At 45.3% G+C, this 25,505-nt stretch overlaps 1 protein-coding gene across 1 annotated transcript in view; it reads left to right on the top strand.

Annotated features, from left to right (window-relative positions):
* TGFBR2 (transforming growth factor beta receptor 2) overlaps nucleotides 1–25,505 on the top strand; it is a 95,901-nt gene that overhangs the window by 31,174 nt on the left and 39,222 nt on the right. The window contains exons 2-3 of the mRNA XM_081246972.1: nucleotides 4,224–4,392; nucleotides 8,123–8,313. Of these exons, the coding sequence (XP_081103098.1) occupies nucleotides 4,224–4,392; nucleotides 8,123–8,313 (360 nt within the window). The remainder of the gene's footprint in view (nucleotides 1–4,223; nucleotides 4,393–8,122; nucleotides 8,314–25,505) is intronic.

Genomic DNA, 25,505 nt, shown 5'->3' with positions numbered 1-25,505 from the left:
AAATGAGGAAGGCAGTGTGATCTAGACTGAAGGTCTTGCTGTTACTCATGGGTCTGTTTGAGGAGAAGTGACATGTGATGGGCCATGTGATACTGTCATATGCTGGAGGAGGCCGTCCTCATTCACTTCCTTTACTGGATGGCTTTCCAGGTGAGAGATCTTCTCATTCTGGAGAACGTTACAAAGAGCTCATTTGTCTGTTATAGGTAGAAAATTCACTGAGGATGGTCAGTTGCTCACAGAGCATCCCTAGGCAGGAAAATACACCTTAATATGAGATCATCTTAACTGAAGACACTTAGGAGAGTAATTTTCCAACCTGCGCTGGAAGGAATTTTGAAGTTGTTTGGGGTTGGCTATAGGGTTCGTTAGGTGGTGTTTGTTAGGCTATTGTTTAGAGAGATATCTTTGTCCCTGGCTACTTAGGTGCATGCATTAACTCTTCATTCCTTTGGCTTCACAAAAATTATGTATTAAGCATACGATGTTGTTTGCTATGACGGTAGCTTCTTCTGTGGACTGGAATGCACAAGAGGCAGTTGTAAGTGGAGTGAATCACCATCCCCCCCACGTTCTGCCCCACGGGCTCTGCCCCCGACTCTGATTAGCCTTGAACTATCCAGCATGTTCTCAGTGACCTGCGGGGACTCCGGGGTGGGCCTCAGATTCTTCACCTGGGGCTATGGGCTTTCAGGGAATCTGTGAACCAGCCTCTGAAACCATGAGCAAAAGCTTGTATGCATTTCTCGCTGTCCCCTCGCCCCAAAGTGAGCACCTGAAGCCTTTATCAAGATTAGGTGACCCCCAGTAAAGGTGAAGGGAGCCATGCTCCTGCACTTGTCTCTCTATCCCACCACTGCACCTGTTCACAAAGGACAACACTGGCCTTAAGTGGAGCCTGGATGCTATTTGCTGGTGGAATCATCCAGATCAGGAGCCTCCTGGGTCCGCTAGTATGGAGTGCCTGGTGGGGGTGGGGGCATGGCAGTGACTATGCCCTGTGTCAAGGCTTTCAAACTTTTCCAATGAGAAAAAAAGCTGGTCAAGCTAAAAAGTCTGCTCACCTTAGCAGTGGTAGCTTTTACTGTAACAAAGGGAAAAATGGGGCCCCCTTGCTGGGTACTCAGGAGGCTCTATGTGATAACTTAGCACCTTGACTAGCACATAGTAGGTGCTTAATATGGACAAGTTCTGTTGTATGCGTCTCCCTCCCTCCACATGCCTTTGCCTCCAAGTGTGAGTCAAGTTGTCCTTTTGCCTTTCCCCCAGAATTCAGCCGTGAGATTTCTCTTTTTGGGCCTCTCCATCTGGCAGCAGGGCTGTGCATCTGCCTGTCTCCCAGCCCCCTGAGCCCTGCAGCCTACTGGCCCCTCTTTCTTCTTCTTTCTCTCTTCTTTTTTTTGATGACCCTTTTTTTGTCTCTTCCCTGTGGATTGTGTTTCGCAAGCATCAGATCTAAAGCACTTATACTTGTCAACACATCTGTGGTTGCCGCTGCAGCTCCCAGCACCAGTCACATCTGTTTTTTTTTTCTCTCCCATCACTCCTGACTCTGCCACTTTTGTCACACTTCTTAGCTTTTGTTAGAAAAGGATCTGCCAGCCCAGGGAAGGACTCCTTTCCATCAGCAGTGTGTCAAAGTGCTAATCACGTGGCTTTAGGTGTGTGTTTTTCACAAGGAAACATCTTCCAGCTTTATTGAGAGGCTACCCCACCACTGTCACCTACATTATATATGTGTTTGTGTGTTGGAGGCAGGGAGGGTATTTTTGTGCTGATTTGTTTTGTGCCAGTTATGTCGTTTCCAACTAATTCCAGGTCAGGGTCTCAGCCTCGGTTGCACGTGAGAATCGAGAATTGTCTGAGCAGCTTCTAAAAGACCTGGTGCCCAGGCCACTCTCCAGATTAATTAAATCAGCATGTCCGGGGGGTGGGGCTGCTTCATGAGTTTTTAAAGCGCTCTAAGTGATGGATTCCAACATGGCCCCAAAGTTGATAACCACTAATAGAGGCTAAAATCCTAAAATGCTGGAAGGCTGAATTCCAAGTCTTGGAGGCTTGATTTTATATTTAAAAACAGCAACTTTCTAACCAGCAAATAGATGTTTGTCTGAAACTACTCTATTAAAAAAATCAAATAAACAGAACATGGCCTAGCTTTTTTTTTTTTATTTTGCCTTGCCCATGTCTTGTAGGGAAGCCTGAAGGGTTAAATTAGCTGTTTCACAAATGGATCCAAATCTAACCATTGTAGAAAAAATATATATATTCATTGTTGTCTTAGTCCCAAATGGAACACAAGATTCAGAGAGCATTGTGGCCTGTATTTTTAGCTAAGCTTAGTTAGAGCTCTTGGTTTGGGAGACATTGAGAATTTCAAAATAGTTCGTTACCTAAAAATACACTTCCTGAAATGAACTTGAGGCCTGAGAGGGATGAATGGGTTTATTTTTTTGCTTCTATATTTAATGTACCACAAGAAAGCAAATCTTAAATTTATATAGGTTTATATTTTTAGAGACCCAGGAAACAGGTGCTATGCCCAAGCAACAAAGACGTCTGCGTGGCAAAGTGTCAGTGACAGAAGCTAGAATTCACGGGCAGGGAGCGGCCATGGGAGGTCTTGGAAGCTGTGCATTGGGACTTAGGCTGGAGCGTCCTTAACACAGGAGAGGACGAGGAGGATTTGCTCAGGCCTTTCCAATGGTGACCCTGGGAGAAGCACCCTCCCACTTCCTGATGGAGTCTGGTCTAGTGCCCCCTGATGTCTGGGTGCTTAATCTTTCCTAGTCTAGCAAAGAAGTGTCTTTGAGTTCACGTTTGTTGACAATAGCCTGGTCTCACTCTCCAAACTCATGCCTTTAGTTACCACCATTGCCAATGGAAAAGGATCTCATTGAGGGAAAAAAAGAGGGAAGGGGTGTTATACCTTTTTAGCACCTCTCAGCATGCAGGTATGTGTTGCTGAGGACAGTTTGTCTTCAGTGTGTTACTGGTGAATGTGAGTGAATATTGTATGTATCATCACACTCCCCCAAGGGGAGGGAGGAAGCTCTCTGTCCCTTCCCACCTGGCGCCAAGGCCAGATGTGAGCTTCTTGTGTTCATTCCTTCGTGTATTAGCTAGTCACCATTGATTCAGTACACTTGTTTGGATGCCTTCTATGTGACAGCCCCTCTTCTTGGCCCTGGAGAAGCAGTGTGGAAACAAGGCAGAGAAGGCCTCGTGGAGCTTGCATTTTGGTGGATGGAGCAGAAGCCAGTGAGTGATGGAGATCGTGCAGAAGATCAAACAAAACCCTATGTTGCTTTAGGATGAAGAGGTGACATTTAACCGGAGATCAGGAAGGTGACAAGAAGGCAGGCAAAGGGCACAGCGAGGGAAAGGCCTGAGGAAGGCAGGAGTTGGCTTCTTCCAGGAAAGGCCCGTGTGTCTTAAAAGGTAGTGAGTGAAGAATAAGAGGGCGGCTGGTGGCGGTGGGAGGGATGAGGTCAGAGAGGTTGCCGACAGCAGACCCTTGAGATGGAGCTTGCTGGCACTCACCTGTGGGACTCAAGGCCTCACCTGTGTGTGTGTGTCTAGGAGACACACTTTATCAACTGAGTTGCCTCAAGGCAACAGGAAGCAGTCAGAGCCAGGCTCTTGCAAAGAAGGCCCGGATAGCTCTGTCGGGTGTAGGTCAGGAAAGCGATGGCAAAGCCCCACCTCACCCCCAGGGTCTCCTCCGAGCTGGCCGACCCCCTTCCCCACGTCACAGCTCTGCACCTCGGGACCCCTCTCTGCCCATGTGGTGGTGACTCTCGTCTGGCTCCCACGTCTTCCGTGCCTCTCTTTATTTTGGGTTGCCCTGCCCTGGTCTGTTTTCGTTTGCATCCACCAGCTAAACTGTAGTTTCCTTAAGGGCACGTTCACCAGCACCCAGCACCATGCAGTGGGGCGACGCAAGCTCTGTCTCTGGATTGAAGGAGGAGGGTTTTGTAGAAAGAGTGCCTGATGACACTCACTGACAAAGGCAAGAAGTTACCAAACCTCCTCCATCCCAACCATCTCCACCCTGCCCTGGCTTTCATTACCAAATTCTCATCTGATGTGGAGGCATTATGTGGCCTTTCTCTGCATCCATTCTTCTGACACCAGGTTCATTTGAAATTGCATCGTATCAGGAATCCACTGGCAGCTGATTATGTTGGTTAATCATGTAATGCATCTCTTTTCCCTCCCAGTTAACAGTGACATGATGGTCACTGACGACAATGGTGCCGTCAAGTTGCCGCAGTTGTGTAAATTCTGTGATGTGAGATTGTCCACCTGTGACAGCCAGAAGTCCTGCTGGAGCAACTGCAGCATCACGGCCATCTGTGAGAAGCCGCAAGAGGTCTGCGTGGCTGTCTGGTAAGGTTGCCCTGTAACACACCTTTCTTTCCCCTTTTATAAGCAGTGTGCGTTTGTGGTACGTAGTCGTGTGTCTCCATGCCCGAAACTTCGACATCTGTCCAATTCCCTTCCCTTTAGACCATCTCTTTTTCAGTCTTTCAGTGTAATTTCTAGAGATACTCTATACATTTTCAAATACACACATGCACCTTGACTATTTGTAAGTCCAGAAACCATTCCTTGTGTCAAGGAGAGGGATTTGCCACTTACTGGTCATTTAATTGAGACCCCTTGGGATCCCCGTAGTGACGCCAGGAGCTTTGTTCTTTTGACACATACTGAGTCCTGTTTCGTGGAGATGAAAGGTGGCTGTTGCAAGAGTGACGCACTTGTCAAAAATGGGGGAAGCGACTCGGCATCAGGAGACAACCTATTCCTTAGTCAGAAGCCTTGGCCAGTGCCTCACACCACTGCTGGGCCAAACACTGCGTCTGCCTCTGGGAGTAGGACCACATCTTCCTCTTGGAGCAGATTCCCTTCTCTCCTTCGCTCTCACCACCCCTCCCTCCCCCTCCCTCCCCCCTCCCTTTTCCCCTCCCTCCCTCCCTCATCCTCCCGTCTTGCCAGGCATGCATGCACACAGACACACAGACACACAGACACACACACAGTGGGTGCTCATGAATCATTTGATTAACTCATAGTTATGAATTAGGAGTATAAGCCAGAGATTAAAAAAAAATAGAGATCATTAAGACAGTCCTTATTTTATTAAAAAACTACACATTCATTAATGAAATATAACATTTTGAAGCCTTATTCTGATGGTTTCAATTTATCAGCTATTTTTTTTAAAGTAACCTCTGTGTCTCCTGGCCATTTGCAAATGAGAATGTAAACCCAGATATCTTGCCCGCTCCTTTTGGAAGGAGTCTTTTGAGACTTTCTCCAGACCGTGTATACTCAGCCTTGATGATAAATCTGAAACCCTGGCACATTTCCCTACGTACCAGGACATGAATTAGGTTCTTAAGAACTAAGGGAATGTTAACAGCAAAGATCTGTCACGGCAGCTTGCCATACCTGCCAGCTGCACTTGTGTCCAGCTCTGAGTGGTGCTTTTGAAAAAGGGATTTTGACAGAGATGGTGTCCAGAGCAGAGGCACGAGTGTGATCGGAGGTTCAGAAGCGTGCCATCTGAGGGCTGCTGGGGGCAGTTAGCCACGGCTGGTCCAGTAAAGAGGACGTGGGCTCTGCTGAGAGATCTGAAGGGCTCTCAAGTGGAAAATATAGTAAACTTGTCATGCAGAAGTCTGAAGGACAGAAGGAGACCCACAGCATTTACAAGGGGACAGACAGACTTGCACTCAGGGTCAGTTGAAACATTTTCTCAGTCGTGGTTTCCTGCCAGTGGGACAGGCTTCCTTCTCTGGAAGGGTCAGACCAAGTTCGAGAGGATGGAGGACCACTTGTCAGGTTTGGGGCAGGAAGCCTCAGACCCTAGACCAGGTGACCCCAGGCTCCTCTTCTTTTCTGTTTTCTGCTGACTGTCTTTACTTAAATATCCACTGGAGGTGAGAACATACTTCTGCACCCAAACAGGCTCTTTTCATTAAAGATAGTTTCCTTACCCCAGTACAAGTCCAAGGGGTGGAGTGTGAATCACACATCCCTGGCATTGAAGCTTTGCTGTCTCAGAAGATGCGGGCATGTGGGGAAGCCTCTCTGTGCCCTCTGTGTCTCAGCCCTAAAGATTAAATACAGTGAACGTTAGTTTTACCTTTCTGGGCAAAGACACATTTGGATGTGGAGAGAGGGAGGTGCCAGGGATGCTGTCCTGCACCCCTGCCCATGCAGCCCTGAGGTGCTCACCCTGGGCTGAGGGATCACCCCAAGCCCTCCAGGGGTGCTCCTCCCCTCTGCTTCCCAAGCTGCTTCATTGGAGTCCGGCAGGTTCAGCCTCTCTGTACCAGCAGCCAGCATCCCAGGACTGGTTGGTGCAGGGGCCCAAACGCCTGACCGCTTTGCCTCAGCTTGGGACAGCTCTGATGGGCCATCCCAGCCCCCAGCTGCCCAGAGGTCAGCAGAAGCCTCATCACGACCCCCCTCCCCTCTCTGTGCAGCATTGCTCCCTTTGGCCCCTGCAGGGGAATCTCCCTAGAGCTCCTGCACAGAGATCCAGAGATCTCACAGCCTCAGAGTCTGTGTCCAGGGCACGCACACTCGGACACTAGGCTATCTTAGGAAGAGCCCAGTGGGGGAATAAAAGACTCTGCTCTCTGTGGTGGTACTCTCCCACGATCAGTTTTACTGTTCTTTTCATTCACTCGCTGATTCATTCATTTATTGAACTAATGCCAGTTGTGCACTCTTACCACGTGAAATGCTTAAGTCCTTTCCAAGGATAGAAATATTTTAGAACCAAAATTAATTTCATAACTGTGGTTCTTTTGTCGCAGATATTGACAGCCTCTTCAGTAGCAGGACAAAGAAGTCTGTATTTATTTCACTGTATCCTCCCTTTCTGTGCTCCAGTGTACCCATAGATGTTTTGCACAGTGGGCCCTGCCTGTGCAGGAGACACCGTTACAGCACTGAGTGGAGGAAGCAGTTGAGGACCTTATGGAGCCTCAAGTACTGTGGTTGAGTTTCCTCCCTCTGATTCTAGTTCTATAGGCAGTGGGGGGTGGAAGGCAGGGGGCTCTGAAAGGGCTGCCCCAGGGCTGCAGAGCAGCTTTCCTTCGTGGCTCACAGTTTCTTCCTTGTCCCATCCCGGGGCCTCTGGAGGCTTCACAAGGCAGGGACACCATGCTTTTCCCTGGGATCCCGGAGGACTCAGCACGGCTTTATTTTGTTACCAAAACCAAACACAAACCCCCACCTACACAGGTGGGCACACAACTATGGGGGCAGGGAGGGAGGTCCTTTTGTTTCATGGCCACTGTTTTTGCCAAGACTTTCCAATAGCTTGGGGGTTAAGGATAGGTAGGGGTTTTGTGTTTTTTTTTTCAAAATGTATTACTTTTTAATTTTTTATACAATCTTTAAAGATTATGCTCTATTTATAGTTATTGCAAAATATTGGCTATATTCCCATCCTTGAGCCTGTCTTATACCCAATAGTTGGTACCTCCCACTCTCCCCACCTCCCCACTGGTAACCACTAGTTTGTTCTCTGTATCTGTGAGTCTGCTTCTGTTTCGTTACATTCACTAGTTGTACTTTTTAGATCCCACATCTAAGTGATATCGTATAGTATTTGTCTTTCTCTATCTGACTTATTTAACTTAGCGTAACGCCCCCCAAGTCCATCCATGTTGCTGCAAATGGCAAAATTTTGTTCTCTTTATGACTGAGTAATATTTAGCTAGATTCTGTCCAACAAACTAGAGATGCAAGGCTAGCCTCACAGTGCAGTCAGGATGGAAGGTTTGGAGTCACCCCGAGGACCTAGCGATCTCCTGTTTCCCCACGCCCTCCCTTTAATGATTTAATTAAGGCATAACGTGTAAAGTTCTCTGACAGGTTTGTCTCCAAGGAAAGCCCTCATGTTATGATCCTAAGTGGGTTCTGAGATAAGCAAAGGAAAAACTGAAGTGCGTGGAAAAGCACAGGATGTGACGGGACAACCTGTAAGTGATGGAGAACAGGAGGCAGCGCTGCTGTTAGAAACAATGTCCTGATGGAGATACAGCCCAGACTGCTTCCCTGTGGGTCCACGCTCACCCCCTCCTTCTCTGTACCCCAGGAGAAAGAATGATGAGAACATCACACTGGAGACGGTCTGCCACGACCCCAAGATCGCCTACCATGGATTTGTCCTTGACGACGCTGCTTCTCCAGAGTGTATTATGAAGGAAAAGAAGGGGTCTGGAGAGACTTTCTTCATGTGTTCCTGCAGCTCCGAAGAGTGCAACGACCACATCATCTTCTCCGAAGGTGAGTGTTCCTCTCGGGATGGTCTGCAGGCTCAGGGCACATCCCTTCTTGGCTGGTGCTGGATGGTGGGCTTGCACTGGGGATCAGACCCCCTTCACCTGTTGGAAAGAGGGACTTAAGGGGTATCAGGGTTGGCTCTGGTCTGTATCAAATCTGGCTCCCGGGGCCCACGTTATGATTTGTCACTGAGAAATAGTTTGTGTCACCCAGAGCAGTGGTTCTCAAAGTGCAGTGCCTGGAACAGCCACAGTGGCATCACCTGACAACTTGTTAGAAATGCAGATTCTGGGGTGCCACCCCTGACTGTGGAACCAGAAACTCTGGGTGCGGGCCCAGGGTGATTCTGAGGCAGCTCAAGTTCGAGAATGACTGGAGGCTGTATGATTCAGGAGGGAGACTTGCTTTAACTCAAGTTATTGTGTGTACATACTCCAAGGATTTGTCTAAAGGGGAAAGTACATTAACCTCAGTAATGATAGCCTGTTGGATGCACACTTGTCTCTATCCATCATGCATATTTTATTGGCCAAAAAGTTCGTTCGAGTTCTGTAACATCTTCCAGAAAAAGCCAAACGAACTTTTTGGCCAACCCAATATTATCCCTCCTTCCCTCCCCTCTTTCCCTACTCCCTCCCTCTCTCCCTCCTACCTTCCCTCCCATCTTCCATCTGCCCATCCATCATCCATCTGCCCATCCATCCATCCACCCACTTTTCCATCTCTCCATCTGCCCATCCATCTCTCCATCTGTCTATGCATCATTCATCTATCTGTCCATCTGTCCATCCATCTCTCTGTTCATCTATCCATGTATCTGTCCATCTGTCCATCCAAACACCTGTCCATCTGTCCATCCACTCAAACACCAGTCCATCTGTCCATCCACCATCCATCTGTACATCTGTCTGTCCATCTATCTGTCCATCTGTCCAACCATTCATTGCACCCACTCATCCATCTTTCCATGCAAACAGTTGATCATACTATAAATATTACCTGGCAATATTTTTTTCACCCACCCACTTCTACTTCTCTTCTAAACAAGACAATATATGTAGATATATTGTACACCTTTTAATTGTTGTCCAGAATTGCATAATATGGCATATCTTCTATGAGTGACTTAACCATTCTTAACTTATTCCCAAATAAGTTGGTAGCTTATTTTAGGTGTCTCCAGTTTTCCACTTAATGCTACATTGACTATCTTTGTAAAAACATCTTATACATTTGTGCTAGTATTTCTGCAAGATAGATTTCTAGAAATGAAATTTCTGGATCAGAGGTATGCACATTTTAAATTTGGATAGCCACTATTAAATTGTTCTCCTCCCCCAGAAGATATATAAGCATATGAATTTCCATCTACTTTCTCCAGCACTGGAGATTATAAGCCTTTTAATTTTTCCAGGCTGATGATGCAAATAATATTCTCTTGGTTTTAGGAATATAAATTCAGCATGGGGAAAGGTTATTTTAGCCCCAAACAGGTCCAATTCAATAAAAAATCCTTTTGGAACACAAGTGCTGGGTCGACACACTATCCCTGCTACTGTGTGTGTCCCAAATATGGAAAGTGATGAGTCTCATGCTTTGTGTATGGTGCTCATGGGCATTGCAGACCCACCTCTTGCTCTCCATGTGTCCTTCAGCCAGTTTCCCTCCCTTCCTGTTCCACTCCCCACCTGTGCCAAGTTCTCAGTGTACAAAGGCAGGCATGTACATCTTGTCAGCGCAACACTTTCCAAAATCACTCCCCTCTCCTGTTTTTTCATCCTACAAGCACTCCATGTCTCTCATTTTCCTTATGTAATTTGAGTTAGGAGGGACACTGTAACTAGATTAAATCACACTAAAACATGGTAACCTTGATATCCTGGTTTACCATGTTAACCTTCCCCAAGTACTTCACCTTTAAAAACAAGGCCCAGGCTAAGCCAAAGGAATTAATCCCTAATAGTGGAATGTCCAGACATGTTTGTTACCACCTATGAAACTTTTCTCTCCTTTTTCATACTGGCTTATCCAGAATGGAAGAATTTATTTCATTCAAAGGGGACAAAAGTTGATAAATGGTTTGCAAGTTGGATATATTTTATATATATGTATATTACTGTAAGCTCATAAGGGATTTATGACTTCAGTTTTCAGTGTATTTTCAACTCATGTGATAATCATGGGCCCACATTCATGTTCTCCCTCTTATTCATTATCAGACTGTTTGTTTCCTTATGAGGTAAGATAATCAGCATAAAGGTGGTTTCTCATTGTACAACTCAAGAAATCCAGCACAGCCGATGACTCAGATATTTGCGTGATTTCAGAGTCTTCTAAAATGCTCCAGGGAGTATGCTTAAAAATAACCATCTCTCTTCTCTCTATTTGTTGTAGGGGCATGTTTTCCTCCCCTACAACATCAGGTATTAGGAAGAACACTTTGGGGTCCATTTCTCTTACTGCCACCATCTCTTCTTTATATTAAGGAATGAAAACTTTTTTTTAAATTGAAGTATAATTGACTTACGATGTTGTGTTAATTACTGATGTACAGCAAAGTGACTCAGTTAGGTACATATGTGTGTGTGTGTGTGTATATATATATATATATACACACATTTTTTCTTTCTTTTTTTTTTTTTTTTGCGATATGCGGGCCTCTCACTGTTGTGGCCTCTCCCGTTGTGGAGCACAGGCTCCGGATGCGCAGGCCCAGCGGCCACGGCTCACGGGCCCAGCCGCTCCGCGGCATATGGGATCCTCCCAGACCGGGGCACGAACCCGTATCCCCTGCATCGGCAGGCGGACTCTCAACCACTGCGCCACCAGGGAGGCCCATACACACATTTTTTAATATATTCTTTTCCATTATGGTTTATCATGGGATTTTTTGAAAATTGGGGTATAGTTCTTTTACAATGTTGTGTTAGTTTCTACTGTACAGCAAAGTGGAGTTCTCTGTGCTATACAGCAGGTTATCATCAGTTATCTATTTTATACATATTAGTTAGTATATATATGTCAATATATGTCAATCCCAATCTCCCAATTCATCCCACCCCCACTTTCCCCCCTTGGTGTCCATATGTTTGTTCTCTACTTCTGTGTCTCTATTTCTGCCTTGCAAACAGGTTCATCTGTACCATTTTTCTAGATTCCACATATATGTGTTAATATACGACATTTGTTTTTCTCTTTCTGACTTACTTCACTCTGTATGATAGTCCTTAGGTCCATCCACATCTCTACAAGTGACCCAATTTCATTCCTTTTTATGGCTAATGTTCCATTGTATATATTTACCACATCTTCTTTATCCATTCATCTGTTGATGGGCATTTAGGTTGCTTCTATGACCTCGCTATTGTAAATAGTGCTGCAATGAACATTGGAGTGCAAATGTCTTTTTTTTTTTTTCGCGGTACGCGGGCCTCTCACCACTGCGGCCTCTCCCGTTATGGAGCACAGGCTCCGGACGCGCAGGCCCAGTGGCCATGGCTCATGGGCCCAGCCGCTCCGCGGCATGTGGGATCCTCCTGGACCGGGGCACGAACCCGTGTCCCCTGCATCGGCAGGTGGACTCCCAACCACTGCGCCACCAGGGAAGTCCCGCAAATGTTTTTTTGAGTTATAGTTTTCTCTGGGTATATGCCCAGTAGTGGGATTGCTGGGTCTCATAGGATATTAGATATAGTTCTCTGTGCTATATAGTAGGACCTTGTTGTTTATGCATTCTATATATAAAAGCTTACATCTGCTAATTCCAACCTCCTAGTCGATCCCTCCCCCAACTCCCTCCCTCTTGGCAACCACCAGTCTGTTCTCTATGTCTGTGATTCTGTTTCTGTTTCATAGATAGGTTCATTTGTGTCATATTTTAGATTCTACATATAAGTGATATCATATGGTATTTGTCTTTCTTTTTCTGACTTACTTCACTTAGTATGATAATCTCTGGTTGAATCCATGTTGCTGCAAATGGCGTTATTTCGTTCTTTTTTCTGGCTGAGTAGTATTCCATTGTGTATACGTACCACATCTTCTTTATCCATTCGTCTGTTGATGGACATTTAGGTTGTTTCCATGTCTTGGCTATTGTGAATAGTGTTGCTGTGAGCATAAGGGTGCATGTATCTTTTTTGAATTATAGTTTTATCTGGATATATGCCCAGGAGTGGGATTGCTATATCACATGGTAATTCTATTTTTAGTTTTCTGAGGAAGCTCCATACTGTTTTCTACACTGCACCAATTTACATTCCCACCAATGGTGTGGGAGGGTTCCCTTTTCTCCACACTCTCTCCAGCACTTGTTATTTGTAGACTTTTTAATGATGGGCATTCTGACTGGTGTGAGGTAGTACCTCATTGTAGTTTTGATCTGCATTTCTCTAGTAATTAGCGATGTCGAGCACCTTTTCGTGTGCCTGTTGGCCATCTGTATGTCTTCTTTGGAGAAATGTCTATTTAGGTCTTCTGCCCATTTTTCGATTGGGTTGTTTTTTTTGTTGTTGAGTTGTATGAGCTGTTTGTATATTTTGGAAATTAAGCCCTTGTCAGTCGCATCATTTGCAAATATTTTCTCCCGTTCTGTAGGTTTTCTTTTCGTTTTGTTTATGGTTTCCTTTGCTGTGCAAAAGCTTGTAAGTTTGATTAGGTCCCATTTGTTTATTTTTGTTTTTATTTCTATTGCCTTGGGAGACTGACCTAAGAAAACACTGGTACAATTTATGTCAAAGAATTCTTTGCCTATGATCTCTTCTAGTTTTATGGTGTCATGTCTTATGTTTCAGTCTTTAAACCATTTTGATTTTATTTTTGTGTATGGTGAGAGTGTGTGTTCTAACTTCATTGATTTACATGCAGCTGTCTAACTTTCTCAGCAGCACTTGCTGAAGAGACTTTTTCCCGTTTTATTTTCTGGCCTTCTTTGTCAAAGATTAATTGACTGTAGGTGTGTGGTTTTTTTTTTCTAGGCTCTCTATTCTGTTTCATTGATCTGTATGTCTCTTTTTGTGCCAATACCATGCTGTTTTGATTATTGTAGCTTTGTAGCATTGTCTGAAGTCTGGGAGGGTTATGCCTCCTGCTTTGTTCTTTTTCTTCAGGATTGCTTTGGCAATTCTGGGTCTTTTATGGTTCCATATGGATTTTAGGATTATTTGTTTTAGTTCTGTGAAAAATGTCATGGGTAATTTGATAGGCATTACATTAAATCTGTAGATTGCTTTGAGTAGTATTGCCATTTTAACAATATTAATTTTCCCAATCCAAGAGCATGGGTTATCTTTCCATTTCAGTATTGTTCCAATTTTAGTATATGTGCTGCCAAAGCGAGCACATATCTTTCCATTTCTTTGAATCATCTTCAGTTTCCTTTATTAATGTTTTATAGTTCTCAGCATATAAGTCTTTTACCTCCTTGATCAGGTTTATAAGGTGGGAAAACTCTTGAAGCAATTTTAATTTTTCTACTCCAAGTCAAATAAGATGGTGAACACAAAAGCTCTCTGGAGTGTTCTGTGTAGTATTTTTATTAGGATAGCACTCTGTTCTTGTTGATTTCTGATCTACAAACAATGGAAAATGATTACTTACATCTTACATTTTTTCTTAAATATGTGAGAGAAAAAAAGTTGAGCCACAAGATTTACTCTTTAAATGTAGATCTTTATTTTCAGTGCTACTATGAATGATAGCTGACATTCAGAGGGAATGTAGTTGCTGTGTGTTGCTAAGCCCCTTTGATGGCCTGGCCTCATTTAATCTCACAGCCACCCCATGAGGTAGGCACTGCTAGTATCCCCATCTTATGGATGAGAAAACCAAGCTCAGAGAACTGTAACACCTTGTCCAGGATCCCATGACTAGTGGGTGGCATAGCTAGGATTCATAATGTATAAATGTGTATAAAATAAAACTTCTGTGAGGGTTTTTCCCCCGTCCTTCTCTTTTTATTTCCTTCTTTCTTGCACTCTCTCTATCTCTGTCTTTCTAAACAGATAACATATGTACATATTAAAAAATTCAAATTTGACAGACTGGATACAGTGAAAAGAAAGCCTCCTCTTGGTCTGTGATCATCCATTCATCCAGAGAGATTTTTCTGCATGGAACTCTGCATGGAAATCCTAAATTTGGCAAATCATATCATTGAGATTTTTTTTTAAAAGTCAGATTCATTGATGTATAATTTACATAAAATAAAATCCACCATTTGAAGATACTATTTTCACTGAATTGTGACTAATGTATATAGCTGTGTAACTACTACCACAATCAAGATGCAGAACATTTTTATGACTCCCAGTAAATTCCCTTATTCCCTTTTTCCATCATCATTGGGATTTTTATCCTCATTTTAGAAATTTGGTTGCTTTCTTCCTGTATTTGGTGATTTCTGTTTACTTAACCGAGGCCATGACCTCAGCCCTCCAAAGAATGGACAGGTGGGACAGCCCAGCCTCAGACAACAAGATACCACTGTGTTCCTTTGCCTCTATAGGCACCCAGGCCTAGTCTACCAAAAAAAAAAAAGGGGGGGGGGACAAATGCCAACTCTTTGCATTATTTAGCACTGATTTTCTCTCCTGCTCCATGTTGCTTGTCTGTATGCCTGGCATAAAGCCTGAAGCCTGGCAGATGGTTTGGGCGAGGATGGGCCTCTACACAAGCCACCAGTCCTCCCATCTTCACTCCTTTCAGGTTCCCAGAGGTTGGTGTGTAGTGATGGCTTGTATTCCTCTGGTCTTGTTCACCTTGTCGAAGCACCTTTACGTTCTATACCTGAGAAATGTGCAGAGAATGTAGTGAAGATACTGAAGATTCGTTGAGATAATCGTCTTAAGGCCCAGAAAGATGATTAGATTACTGTCCCCTGGTGATGATGGCAGAGAGCCAGGAACACAGAAGTTAGGGGACTTGCCTGTAGTTACTCAGCTAGTTAGTGGCAGAGCTGGGCTACAGGTTTGGTCTCCAGACTCTCACCAAGGTCTGTGTCCCTAGTACAGGGTTTGAAGTCTGTATTCCGAGGGGCATCAGGGGCTGCTCTGAGGAACTGAGGGAGAAGGGAGTAAATCAGCTCTCCTTTACCTGCCATGTGTACCAAGCTTCAGCAGATGTGAATCACAGAAGGGCGTTGCCAGCTTTCATGAGTTTGAAACCAATGTTTCAAAACAAAGGAATTAAAGAGACCTTGCTGTCTTTCTTTTTGAACCAGTACCTATCTTTTCCCCCAAAACCCCCCAGTGCCTTGTGCTATGCCCGGTGGCTCCCTGCTTCCCTAAAGTAGATTAGAATGAGGCCGGGGTCCGCTCTTCCAGCTGCTCTCCAAAAATCAGGTCTCCCTGTCCTGTCTGATGATTCCTGCTTGGTGAAGGGTGTGTAGAATTCTGAGGAAGTCATTATCTCCCCCTGAGCTCACCAAGCCCTACGAGTCTGGTTAGAAGAGAGGGCATTTGTCTGGGTCCTTATTGATGTCCTGGTGACAGCTGTCAGTCAAACAAGCCCTGTCAGGCTCCTGGACCAAAGTGAGCCCAGGATGGGGGTGGGGACCCCAAGCTAATGGCTCCCTGTTCACTTGCAGATGACATGTCCACTTTGCAAAATCATAATGTGGCTAGAATCGCTCATTAAGCCTTGAAGAATCCAAAACACCACTCAGTTTTATTCATTTCATAAATGGTTTCCAAGTGCAGTAAAGATGCTTCATTTGCAGAGTGCCGGGCAAGGAGATGATTTCTGCTTGTTTTAGGTACGAAATAAACAGTCCAGTGTAATGGTTAAGATGGGTCTGTGGTGGGTTTCCAGAATTTTAAGGCCCATTCTACCACTTGTTCGCTTTGCCACATTGGGCCAGTTACCTGACGTCTCCTAGTCTGTAAAATGGAACTAAAATGAGGGGTGGGTGGGGTGCGGCTAGATTGTTACATGCAGTGCTTACGACAGCGCCCTAACTATTAGCTGCTGGTATTATTTGGGGGTTTATATCCAATGGGGACTTTTGCTCACCCTGAGTTGTGAAGCCAGGCCCGCCCGGCCCTCTGGTGTGTTGCAGCACTGAGGTCTGCAGTGGAGACTTGACCACGGTGTGCAGCAGGCCACTCAGACCTCCTGTGTGTGGTGCTGCAAGGGTCAGTACCGCGCTGCAAGAGTTTGGGAGGGGTTTGTGTTGCTTTTTTTTTTTTTTTTTTGCGGTACACGGGCCTCTCACTGTTGTGGCCTCTCCCGTTGCGGAGCACAGGCCCCGGACACGCAGGCTCAGTGGCCATGGCTCACGGGCCCAGCCACTCCGCGGCATGTGGGATCTTCCCGGACCGGGGCACGAACCCGTGTCCCCTGCATCGGCAGGCGGACTCTCAACCACTGCGCCACCAGGGAAGCCCTTGTGTTGCTTTAACTCGTGCCTCGAGCAGCTTCTGTCTTCTCCACGTGCCTTCACAGAGGCAGGGGGAGCGTACCGAGTCCACAGTTTGTAATCAAAGCGAACCGCATCCCTCCATCATCGGATAATATCACACATTAGGCACGTTGTTCCTATTTTGACGCAGAATCACGGTAGGAGGTGGCTAAATACGAATGGGAGGACTCACAGTGCCGTTCAGGTCAGTGCTGGGGCGATCGCACTTCTGTTCTTGCCAAAGGGCTTCACTCCGTCTTCCTTTTCTCAGCAGAAAGCTGCTCTGGGCCACGTGGCCGCCTCATTGAATGGCTGTGCCGCTGTTGACCACTTAGTGCTGATAGCGATACCTATGGCCTCGGGATACTGTGGGGATTGAAGGAGGTGAAGCTTGGGAGGGCCGGCGTGGCAGCTGGTACACAGTAGGCGCCTCCATTCTCCTGCATTCCTCCAGATAAGGAGCGCACTCCTTGCTGAGGAGAACCCCTCCTCTGAATGGGGAACCCTCGCTACTCTAAGTGTCCACAGACCAGCTGCAGCATTGCCGGGCAGCTTGGTAGAAGAGCAGAACCTCAGGGCCCTCCTGGACCCACTGCATCCGTTATCAGTGTTGTAACAGTGTCCTTGGTGATCTGTTCTCACACTGAAGTGTGAAAGCGCTGGTGTGAATCACCCAGCTAGGAATGGAACCAGAGAACCAAAGATGGGTCTTGTCAGCTTCGTGCTGGTAACTTGCCCAGCTGCTCAGTCAGCCCAAGAGGAATACATTTGGTCTTAAACCTGGTCATTTGGAAATGAGCTAAATATGCTTTACTCCGTCCTTTCGTGTCACAGAACTCCCCACTGAAATGGGGGTGTTTTTCCATAGCGATAGTGAAGTCATTTTTTCTATGCGTTACAAACTTTGTGCCGGCACGGAGCTCCACGTAGAGAAGATGAGGTGCCTTTTCAGGAACGTTTCTTTGGTTTCCGTGGTAATGTTCACATACTTTATCTATGGGATCATACTCTACTATTTCCCAAAGCAAGAAGACATGTAGGAATACCTTCAAGAAGCATTTCACAAGATGTTGTTCTGAACTGGATCTGTTGATACAAGAGAGTTGTTTGGTAGCCTGGGGGAGCCCTGGACAAGGAATAGGGAGGCATTAAAAGGGGTCGGCCTGAATCTGTCTGCTCTTCAGTTGTTTGTTATCATCATCTGCTGGGTTAGGATGGTAATTCGGCAGATTGAAGGAGGTGTGCTTCTGGACTCCTCTCAGCTCCCAGATGGCTGGATCCCTGGCCATCCCACCTTTCCTCCTGACTTAGAGCTGAACTGCTTCTTCTGGAAATGGCAAGTTCCATGGCCATGAGGGAAAGGGAATTAGCATTAAACTCAAGCCTGGACTCTGAAAAGTTTGGTTTCGAGGCCAGAGTCCCACCCCCTTCCTTAGCTGAAGTGCAGGGGAGCTGGCGCCATGCCCAAGGCCCAGACCATGGACAGCCCTAGAACAATAGTAGCGATGGTCTCTGCCCTGGGGTGAGAGCCTGCTGTGGTTGGTCCACCTGTGCTAACTGCTTTCAGGTGTGTTGCCTTGTTTCCTAGAGTCATAACTTTTTTTTGATGTCACGTTCTAGCATTTTTTCAAATTTATTGAGGTATAATTAACAAATAAAGTTGTAGATATTTAAAGTGTGCATCATGGTGACTTAATATACACATACTTTGTGAAAGGATTCCCTCCATCTAGGCAGTTCACACATCCATCACCTCACATATTTTTCTTTTTGTGTGAGAACATTTAAGTTCTACTCTCTTAGCAAATTTCAATTGTACAAGACACTATTATCAACTATAGTCACCATGTTTTACACTAGATTCTCATCACTCATTCATCTTAGAGCTGAAAGTTTATACCTTTTTACCAACCTCTCCCTATTCCCCGCCCCCCACCCCAGCCCATGGCAACCACCGTTTTACTGTTTCTGTGAGTTTGCTTTTTGTTTTTAGACTCCACATGTGAATTATACCATGAGGTATTTGTCTGTCTCTTGTCTTATTTCATTTAGCATAATGTCCTCAAAGTCTATCCGTGATGTTACAAATGGAAGGATTTCCCTCTTCCTCATGGCTGAATACTATTCCATATACACCACACCTTCTTTATCCATTCATCCCTTGGTGGACATTTAGGTTGCTTCCATGTCTTGCCAGTTATGAATGATGCTGCAGTGAACATGGGAGTACAGATAGCTCTTTGAGATCCCGTTTTCATTTCTTTGGATAAATACCCAGGAGTGGGATTGCTGGATCATATGGTAGTTCTATTTTTAGTTTTTTAAGGAAGCTCCATACTGTTCTCCATAGAAGCTGTATCAATTTACATTCCCACCAACAGTGCAAAGGGGTTCCCTTTTCTCCACATCCTTGCCAAGACTTGTCATCTTAGTCTTTTTGGAGTCGTAACTTTTTTTTATGCTGAAATGAAGCCCATGCAGTTAGCTTGTCCAAACTTTTCATTTTACTGACAAAGAAATGGATTTCTGGAGAGTGGTGTGAATTTCCCAAGATTTCGCAGTTGGTTCTCCACCATTTGTCCACAGGAGAGTTGGAGAATCTTGTCTCTTTTCTCAGGGAGTACCATCAACCCTCCACGTTCAGGTGTGTGGGGGGTGCTTGTTAACAACAGTCTTACCCCCATGTGAGGCTGTGGACACAAGCCTGGTTGCTAATCTGTGCCCAGACTCCCCATTCAGCCAGTCCTAGGCAAGCAGCACAACCAGAGGCTATACCATTCATGGGCTTGTTAGGAACGAGCTTTATAGATGATGCTCAGCAGGATGCTCGTCTTTTGAGAAGATCGTGCTCTCCCCAGTGAGATTTTCTGGGTTCAAATCTCAGCTAAGCCATTTATGAGTTGTTTGTCCTTGGGTGAACCAATTTACCTCAGTTTTCCCCTCTGAAAAATGGGGATAGAAATAGCGCTCACTTTGAATAGGATTTTTGTGAGGATAAATGTGTTTATTCATATAGGGAACTTAGAATAGAACCTGCAACAGAACAACTATGCGATAAATTTTGGCTGTAAAGAGTTACCATTGTTCCCCTAGATTCAAATGTATTGTCTTTGGATTTAGCCAGATGAGTGAGGCACTTTGTACCAATGTCGTGTTGCATTCTCCTTCCTGAAAATTCCTTCTGCTGACTCGTCTGTAAGTACCATCCATCATCAGCAACAGTCCTGTGAATCAGAGGGACAGGTTGACTGTAAAGAATGCAGTTGAGGAAGCTGTTCTCTGCACTGTATTGTCACCTTGCTGAGGAAGCCAGGAGAAATTTCTCTCAGCTCTCTGCTTTGGAAAGATTATTCCCCTCATGAGGACATACTTGCGTCTGACCTTAAGGACACTTTGAAGCATATAGAGCTTCAAGTAGAGCAGGGATCAGCAAGCTTCTTTGGTAAAGGACCAGTTCATGAATATTTTGGGCTTTGCAGGCCAGAGAGCCCCTGTTGCAGCCACAGACAGTATGTAAACAAATGGACGCGACCATGTTCCAGTAAAACTTTATCTACAGAACAAGGCTTCAGGCCAACCCCTGATGTACATGACCATGTTTTGTTGTATTTCTCCCTACAGTACTACCAGAAAAGCTTGAGTCATGCTTCTAGCAAATATGTGGGCGTGTACTTTGCATACAGACATCACCCCTGCTTGCCTGTTTTCCTACATTTACCTTCCATTTGTCTTGATCCCAGCTCCCATTTTTACTTTTTTTTGGTCTTCCCCCCACTACTGTGTCTATCTCTAGGTTGCATGAGATTTTTTTTTTTTTTTTTTTACAGGATGGAACTATCAGTGAATACGTCAGTTAGATCTAGTTAACTTAGGAACCAGGACTCTAGAAACCACTCTGACTCAGAGTTCACCTGCTGTGGTTAAATGCTCCTGGCTGACCCACAAGCTGCCTGCTGGCCCCACAGGACCCTGAGAGGCAGAGAGCAAGGAGACGAGGAGACAGGGACTCCTGGTAGCCACAAAGGCTCCTTCTTTCCTTTCTCATTGTTACCGAGTTTCTTTTACATGAAAACAGCCTCTCTGGTTTGCAGGCCTAAAGCTGGCAGGAAGACAAATGATTTTTTTCTTTTACAACATCAGACACGCGGTTTCCTGTCTCTGTTTAACTTGCTAGCAGATCATCTCAGCCAGCTGGGCCCCCCTGGACCTGTTGTGACCTTAATAACGTTGCTTCCCGCCATCCAGCAGACCCACTCCGGGTGTGGATCCCGCGCCTTGCGTACTGTATGGACTCATCTTGGTTTCTGAGTCGGGGAGGGCTTGGACGTGCTGCCAGTCTAATTTTGTGTTCGTTCTGCTCCAGCGTGCGGCAGCTGGCTTCTTGGGGGAAGCTCTGAGTTCCTGCGTGCAAGAAACCAGCAGAATGATGCTGCTCTGGCAGCTCTGGGCTCTGGGTGTGCTGCTGCCTTTGAACTGTGCCCTCATGACTCAAAATAGCTGGCTCGCCAGCTGTGCTTTTTTGTTTCAAGAGAAACAAACCAGATTTACTTTCTGGTCTCAATGCAAAAGGAAAAGGAACCTAAGTGTGGAAATTTGGTGGAGAAAAGTTGTTAGAAGAGGAAGAAAATTATGGATTAAAGTCACTCGTCTCATTCCGGGGAAGAGGAATCAGTTATTTGAGGGGATGACTCAGTGCTGAAGGAGACTTGGGTTGTGAATGAGTTAGAAGCATCCTCTGAATCCCTGAATACAGCCCCATGTCTGGCCAAGGAAATCATAAAGATTGTACATGCCGGAGGGCACTGTGACTCAGTCCAGTGAGGCTTAGCATGTATTTGAAGTGTCTTCAGGCAAAGCAACTGGCTTCTGTAGGGTTTTTTTTTTTTTCCCCCTAAGCAGCAAAGTAAAAAAGATGCTCTGAGGCCAGATGTGGTTGCCAGCTGTGAATATTTCTACCCTGGAACCTCATCCTGACGTGAATCACAGCCAAGTGGAATCCATTAAGGACACAGTCTGTCTCGAACCCCATCCCCTAGATGTGAGTGACCAATATGAACAGTTGAGCCAGGAAGGCTGGCGTTGCTGCGAAGCTGTGGTGAAACGTCTGCAGTCTCTCCTCTCACAGTGGCCTTCTCGTGTTCTGTAAACAACACACAGATGGGTGATGGCAAAAAGGGTCCAGGAGATTGTTTGCTACTTTGCAAGTACCTCAGTGTCCCACCAGCGGAAAAACACTGGAGCTAGCTAACCACTGGGAAGCTAACCCTCATTTCCGCCCGTCCTGAACTCCAGAGGCTGTATTTACCTCCAGTTGGACATCTGGCTGACTGGCTCTTGGAAAACCTTTTCTGATCCTCAAATAACTCTTAAACGTTGCTAATTATGTAAAGTCTCAGTGTTCCCAGCAATAATTATGCCTTATGAAAACTAATATTAACTTTTAAAGAAACAATTCATATTTGCTTCTTTACTTAAAAAAAAATACATACACCTCATGCCACTGTCTCCAGTGTCAGGAACAATGGATCCTAAATTTAGTGACTAAAATTCCTTCCATGCCTTCTCTTTTTTCCCAGGTCCCATCCCAGTCTCCCGTCAGGCCGAAGTCGTCGTTCTCGGCCTTGGCTGCACATTGGAACCACCTGAGAAGCTTTAAAAATGACTCATTAACTGGGTCTTAGCTCTGCAGTTTCAGATTTAATTGGTCTGGGGCCTGGTGTCAGGATTAAAAAAACAACAACCCACCAAGATATTCTAATATGCAGCCAATGTTGGGAACCACTGAATTCAAGGCAGTTTTTCCTGCCCCATCTTTTTGTATTTTTCATCATGTTCCCCATATAACTTGAAAGAGGATGGTAACAATTAGAGAGCAGTAACCACCACAGGAAGTAGCTAAATTCAGCCCTCCAGGTTAGAGGAGAAGAAAAACAAGCAAACTCACACCTGGGTCACGCCCTCCCTGGAGAATAATAGGATTCCTTAATACAGGATGTCACTGCTTTGCCACACTTTACAAGCGAGGACCTCAGAACGAGGCCGCGGGCCTCGCTGGGTAGGCATCTGAGGTTTTAGAACTGGTGAAATGACACATTCAGGGCAGGCACATTTGCAACCTGAAGGTGTGGATGGCAGGGTCTGGGTGCCAAAACCCAACCACAGTGTGGTTCAGGTGGAGCCAGAGAGAAGGCAGGAGGTGTTTCGGTGACGTGACAGGTATTGATAATGTGCATAATTGATGTGCTTTTCTAAAGCTGGCGGGTCTCCCTGTTGGAGAGGATAGTGGTGTAACTCAAGCCCTCTCTCTCTGTTTTCAGGTTTCCTGAAAACATGAAGGGCCCCTAGACAGGGTGGAAGATATGATCCAGACAGGCAGCCAGGAAAAGAATGAGAGAATCGGGGCAGCTGGGGCGTCTTAACAAAGCCCAAGCTAAGTTAGTGGTCAGAGGACTCTAACGCAGAGAAGGAAATGAAAAAATCCTGCTGCTGAGAGCACAGGTCAGCCCGTGGAGGATAGATATTCATAGGACGTGTCATTGTGTTGTGGGCAAAGCCTGGCACGTTTCAGGCTCTCTCTTCATGTGGGAAGGACGGTCAACACAGGGGAAGGAATGCCTAACGGCAGGGACAGGATCAGGGTTCTAACTGCCTGAAATGACCGAGGTACGAAACTGAACAGATACACGTCAAGCCAGGCCTGTCTGTTCACACAGTTGGTGGCAAAGGAGCAGCTTATCAGAAAGCTGGCTTGGCATCTGCTCAGGCGATAAAGACCCAGGGGGTTAGAGGGGATTTAAGGTTGTTCTGAAATTGGGGTGACCTGGTGGAGAGAATCAAACAGGAACGAGAGCACACAAACCAGCAGTAAGTAGTCTGTGCTCATTGGTAAGAACGGTGAGAGTCCTGTCTACATGGATTACGTCCCATGTATTGGAGCTGGGTCTGGTGAAACGTCACAGAGAATCTTGAGAAGCAAGAATGATTTCAGAGACCAGATCACTTTATACTTAGACCCGGCACCTATGGGGTGCCTGCTCCATGCTGGCAGGCGGGAGTCTGATAAAACGTGCCGACTTTAGGGTCCGATAAATAGGTCTTTTTAGGAGTGATTGAAGAAGACAGAGATGTTCAGCTTGAAAATGAGATGATTTAGGGAAATGGGTTAAATGCCTAACAGCAGTCTGAGAGCTGCCCTCCCACAGAAGAAGGAGTCATTGCATTGTCTTTTGCTTTAGAGAATAGCACAAAAGCCAGTAAGTGGACTTACGGGAAGGCCATATTTGATTATAAAGAATATATTTTAAAATATCCCAATGTTGAGACTTTCTCCTAATAGGTCTATTGGGATTAGATTATGGGATGATTTATAGAGGAGTGGAGTCCCTCTGTCGTAACACTTATGACAGAGGTTTCCTCTGTACCTTTCAGCAATATTCTGGAAGAGGTTGTCATACTGGATTAGACTACATTAAGACCCTTTTGTTGGGGAGAGAGGTAGGGAGGAAATAACCTAAAGGAGACTCTGCAGTGGGATGTGAGGTGAGGCAATAGCTTAGTTTTGAAGTATGTACAATTGGAATAAAACAATCAAATGTACTGGAAAGAAGAATTCTTCCATCATTTGGGGAAAATGTATTCTCAAAGTCTGTCTAGAAGGTCAAACAGTGCTGTCCATATGCTGGAAGTTAAATTAAGCCCTGCATGCCCAGTAAGCTACTGTCCTTGTTGTTTAATTAAAATGATTTTTTATTGTTTGCCTGAATTTAATAGTTTACTTTTTCTTGAGATGATGGATGGGGAATTATATCTCATTCTACACTCCTCTTGAAGTTCATTTGACTAGAACATTCTCATGGACCATTTTCTCATTGGCTAGCACTGAATACAATTGCCCTAGGGCTTTGCAAGCGAGTCCACTGTGAATTTTCTCTGTAAGAGGGAAACAACTCTGTGGCAGAATCCCAAGGGATGTTTGTTAAAGCAGTGCTTCTCAAACTTTACTGTGTAAATGAATCTCCTAGAAAGTTTATAAAATGCAGATTCTGCAGTCAGCAGTGTAAGACAGGGCTGAGATTCTGTGTTTCCAGTAAGTTCCCAGGTGCTGCCTGCTGATACTGCTGGCCTGGAGGCACCAAGAGATTCTTTTTGTACCGTGCCACCAGAAAATATGCAAAATATTGGAACTCCTGAGTTAGAAAGTATGCATACAGTGTGATGGATTGGGGTGTGTGTGTGAGAGATGGGGCAGTAACAGGAAAGCCGGTAGGATGTGGAGTGTCACAGAATAAGGAGGCAATTTGCTTTGCTCCTTAAGAAATCCTGTATCTCTGCCTATAGGGATCCCCATGTGTCTGTGCCCGGCCAGGGCTGTGACTCAGTAATGCTCCCTTTGTCTGTCAAATGAACATACTTGGAACATAGCCAGTAAACGTCTAGCGGATATCTGTACCTTTTGTTCACTTTCATCATTTTCTTTATTATAACTGGGTCCCACTTCACTAGACGTGATAAAACTGAATTTTGTCTCTGGGAAAACAGAATCCAAACCAGACAGCCAAAAAGCATCTGCCTTCCCTTCTCTTAGCGCAGCCAGACTGACTCCCTCCAAGGCCTTCTACCTGCTTTTTAAAAAAAATTGAAGTATGGTTGATTTACAGTGTTGTGTTACTTTAAGGTGTATAGCAAAGTGATTCAGTTATACATATATACATATATATTCTTTTTCAGATTCTTTTCCATTATAGGTTACCAGAAGATATTGAATATAGTTCCCTGTGCTCTACAGTAGGTCCTTATT

This window comes from Mesoplodon bidens (assembly GCF_964165515.1).
Source record: "Mesoplodon bidens genome assembly, chromosome: 10".
Classification (NCBI taxonomy): domain Eukaryota; kingdom Metazoa; phylum Chordata; class Mammalia; order Artiodactyla; family Ziphiidae; genus Mesoplodon; species Mesoplodon bidens.
This window is presented reverse-complemented; position numbering and strand designations above follow the sequence as displayed.